Source organism: Aplysia californica, unplaced genomic scaffold (genome assembly GCF_000002075.1).
Source record: "Aplysia californica isolate F4 #8 unplaced genomic scaffold, AplCal3.0 scaffold00157, whole genome shotgun sequence".
Taxonomy (NCBI): domain Eukaryota; kingdom Metazoa; phylum Mollusca; class Gastropoda; order Aplysiida; family Aplysiidae; genus Aplysia; species Aplysia californica.
Window position 1 is genome coordinate 981,072 of NW_004797427.1, and position 3,996 is coordinate 985,067.

Genomic DNA, 3,996 nt, shown 5'->3' on the forward strand with positions numbered 1-3,996 from the left:
TGTGTGTGTGTGTGGAGGTAGTCCCATTTGGACTATGAAGGTGTGTGTGTGTGTGTGGAGGCACCCCCACCCCCCCACCCCTTTTGAACTATAACGGAGTGGGTGGGTGGTTCGGGTAGCCTTCTTTGGACTAATATTATGCTGCCAAAGACAGCCCTGACTTACTCTCTACTCTTGCAGTCTGGTAGACTCCTGTGTACAGAGATTCTCTCGCTGTTCAGCTCGTTGAAGGAGTTGGCCTGCCAGCCACGGTCAAACTTTTCGCGCTGCTCAGCATCCATGCTTCGCGACTTTTCCATTTTTGCCCCGGCGCCGCCTTCTCCTGGTGGTCAAGGAAAATAGGTCATGTTTTTTAGGGATGTATGCACTGGTAGGTGATGATGATGATGATGATGATGATGATGATGATGATGATGATGATGATGATGATGATGATGATGATGATTACCCAAGACTCTACCTCTTTAAACTGTTTTTTAATACATGATGATGATGGTGGTGGTGATGATCGTTAACAGGAAGAGATGAAGGACGAAGAGGAGCAGGGGAAAAAGGTGAGGGGGATTTTTGGGTACGCATATTTCTGTTGCAGTTGATATTTAGACCCTGTCTCGACCACAAACCATGGTGCTCCTCATTCTTCCGTTCTAAATCTTCCCTTTTTTCTCCTCCTCATGTTCCTCCTCAACCGCCCCCTCCACCTCCTCCTCCTCTTCCACCTCTATTTCATCCTTTTCCTCCTCTGGACCATCACTGTCATCATAACCACCATTATCATCAGCGTTGTACAGCAGAATATAGGAACATTAATTGGAGATTTGGACATGATTTTGTGAATGTTATGGTATTTAAAAAAGTACAATTCAAAGTTTCGGCGCGTCCCGTTTGGCATCTATCTGGATCCCTACTAGAAAAAAACCCTGCAATAACGATCATTGTCATCATAATCATCATCCTCATTATCTCAATCTCAATCTTAACTGCAACAGTAGAATTATCACGAATGTATCTTACTTACTCTATCGTCACTTCAAAAAAATATAGTTAATTTCCAATTTGTAGAGGAACTACCAGCGCAAGGGAAAAGCGGAATGTAGACATAAGTATAATCGCACTTGCTCTAATGGCCACCCTTCCAAGACGATCACCTGTACAAACAACCACTTCCTACCTTCTTCATTGCGTTATTTTCATTATTATTATAATGGCAATGTCCGAGAAGTCTACATGCTTAAGACAATCATTTTTCTCCTCCGCAATGGGTGGGCGTCTTGGACTGTTTTGAATGTTTAATGAATAATGGCTGGAACATATTATAAGGTTGTTAGACCACTGATGCCTAGTGGTTAGGCTACCGGACTAGTAATTGTGAGATTGCGGGTTCGGGGATTCAAGCCTCAGCTCGGTCCGACGTTGTGTAATTTGGGAAAGGCACTTAGCACGAAATATCTCTCTTGGCTCGGTCTTTTCGGAGACGTACATAAAACTCGGAGGTCCCGCCTCTTAAATAACCTAATAGTGTTGATAGGGGCGTTAAACCCATACAGTTAAAAACTACTGACATAGGAGACAGTAGCCCTCCAAAGTTGCTCATTGTGAGATCATAAGTTTGGTCGCAGACGAGTGTGTCTATTTATAGCTATCTTCGACTGACAGCAACTGTACTGTCCATTTCTTCCATATTGCTCACTCTGTCTATTTCTGTTGTTGTTGTTTTTTTAAAAGATAATTCACAACCTAAATTAAAAAAAACTCAGCCAGTAGATTAAACAATTATTACATTATGCACCACATCGACTTGAACAGGAACAATAAAAAGGGCCGTAAAATTCATTTATCTCTTCGTAAGAAAGTGCAAATTGCAATACTGACTTTGGAAACAATGCCCACACCCCACTGCCAACCTTCCATCCACATCTGAATACATTTCTCCACTCTAAAACTAAAAGTACAAAGGGAAATTTATAAAACATTTGATGATGGCATATTGATCACCGCGTGCGCGGCTATTGCTATAAGTGCCGTCAAAAATTTGTGGTGCAACTTATCCTCAAATATCCCTTTAACAGGTGAATCAATGTCATCCATTCTTTGCATAGCAGTTTGTATCAATTTGTCTTAACTAAAGCATATTTTTCCAGAACAATTGGGGCTAGATTAAAAAACTTTTCTTCATATATTTATATATAATACTTCAAATCTCTCACCCGTAAAATGGTACATGTATTGTTCACAGCACTTCCCGCTTCTCACACACATTTTGATTACTCATATGGCCTACGTTACAGCTCATCGATGACAATTTTTATTAGCAAAACTTGTTACAAGGAATTATTGTTATAGTGAAGACATTTTTGCACTAATGATTCTCAAAACATGCGTTCAATAAGCATAATGTCCCGATTAGAAAAACCTGACGGACTTGTTATTAAAACCAATATTGCCCCAGCTGTAAACATTTAAACATCTGTAGAAACCACCGACTTGGATGTTTTATTAGTATTTATTAAGGAATTTTCTACAATACAGCTTGCAGGTGTTTACAAAATGTTGATCTATTTAAGACAAATTGCTACAAGTCACTGTTAAAAAATTGGAGAAAGCATGTTCGATGGTTGAGAAGATATTTGAAAATAAGTCGCACCACGAATTTTTGACCGCACTATAGTTAGAAAATGTATATATTACAATGCTAAGAGAAAATTACGATATTCTTCATACCCAATCAGGTCTGATCTTGTTTGATTCGGTTAACATTGATTAACCAGAAAGTATGGATAACCTATTATACCTGCAAGAGGGCCAATGATTCGAAGAACTCATAAAGTTGTAGGAAACCTTCAAAACAAAAACATTTAAGTTCCCATGCTAAGTTTTCCCCAACCCCTTTTGTCATTCTTACAAAAGGACCGCCATTAAAAAAAAGCAAAACAAAACAAACTCACCCCAAAATCCAACAAGACATTGACATACCTGGACCGTCAGGATCGACGTCATCTTCAAAGATGGGAAACTCCACATCTACGTATTTCTCTAAAGGTAGTTTCTTTGCGATGAAGCCTCCAAGTTCCTCCAGCTTGTCCAACTGTTGGGGAAAAGCATCGTCCTCAGGGAAAGGTTCCAGTCCTTGAAAAACATCGTCTTCGTTTTTGTCTTCATCGTTTACATCTTCCTCGTTTTTGTCTTCCTCCTCATTGTCATCTTCGTTTTCGTCTTCTTTCTCCATCTCCTCTTTTATCAGAGCTTCTTTCTTTGTATCCCATCCCTTTATTCTCCCCTTTTTTGGAACCTCCTTCTTTCTGTCTTCTCTGTTTATGGCCTCCTCTTTAGGAGCCTTCTCCTCCCCTTTTACTTCTTTCTCTTCAGGAGCATTATTGCTGTCAGGATCTTTTGGCTCCTGGAATACGCGTGACTCGTCGCCATTTTGAGATGGTGGCACTGGGAGTTTGTCCACAGAGCCTTGTTTCACGGCCTGTAGCTTCTCTTTGAGAAGGTCGTCCTCAAACACGTAGTCACTCAGGCCTTTGTTGAGCGCGTACAATACAGCCACGACTATAAACAGGAAAAGTAGCTTTTTGAACAGGCGGAAAATACTGTGGATTCTCATTATTAAATAACTGTGGGCTAGCTAGAATTTGGATATGTATCCAAATGAGGTGGATGCGTTCTGTAAATTATTGTCCTTTTGTTCTGCTCACATTTTCAGTAGTTTTTTTCCCTTCAGAATCAAAAGGAACAATTTCACCTCACTCTCTGATTGGGCAAAGATGTGGTAAATCCACGAAAAACGTAACCTGACTTCAGACATACATTAGAGGTATGCACTACGTCATAGACTGGCGTCACGGGAGGTTTAGTAGATTTTCAGATTTTAAAAAGTGTGCTTAAAGAGATGTTGTTTTTTGGCTTTTTAATGGTGTGATGTGTCAGTATTTTGGATGTAGGAGTGTGTGTGTGTGTGTGAATGTGTGTGTGTGTGTGTGTGTGTGTGTGTGT

At 40.3% G+C, this 3,996-nt stretch overlaps 1 protein-coding gene across 1 annotated transcript in view; it reads right to left on the bottom strand.

Moving 5' to 3' along the window:
• LOC118477624 (N-acetylgalactosaminyltransferase 6-like) overlaps positions 1-3,980 on the bottom strand; it is a 17,925-nt gene extending 13,945 nt beyond the window's left edge. The window contains exons 1-2 of the mRNA XM_035969572.1: positions 2,974-3,980; positions 166-322 (exon numbers count right to left, since the gene is read on the bottom strand). Of these exons, the coding sequence (XP_035825465.1) occupies positions 166-322; positions 2,974-3,607 (791 nt within the window). The 5' untranslated portion in view covers positions 3,608-3,980. The remainder of the gene's footprint in view (positions 1-165; positions 323-2,973) is intronic.
• Positions 3,981-3,996: the final 16 nt, after the last annotated feature.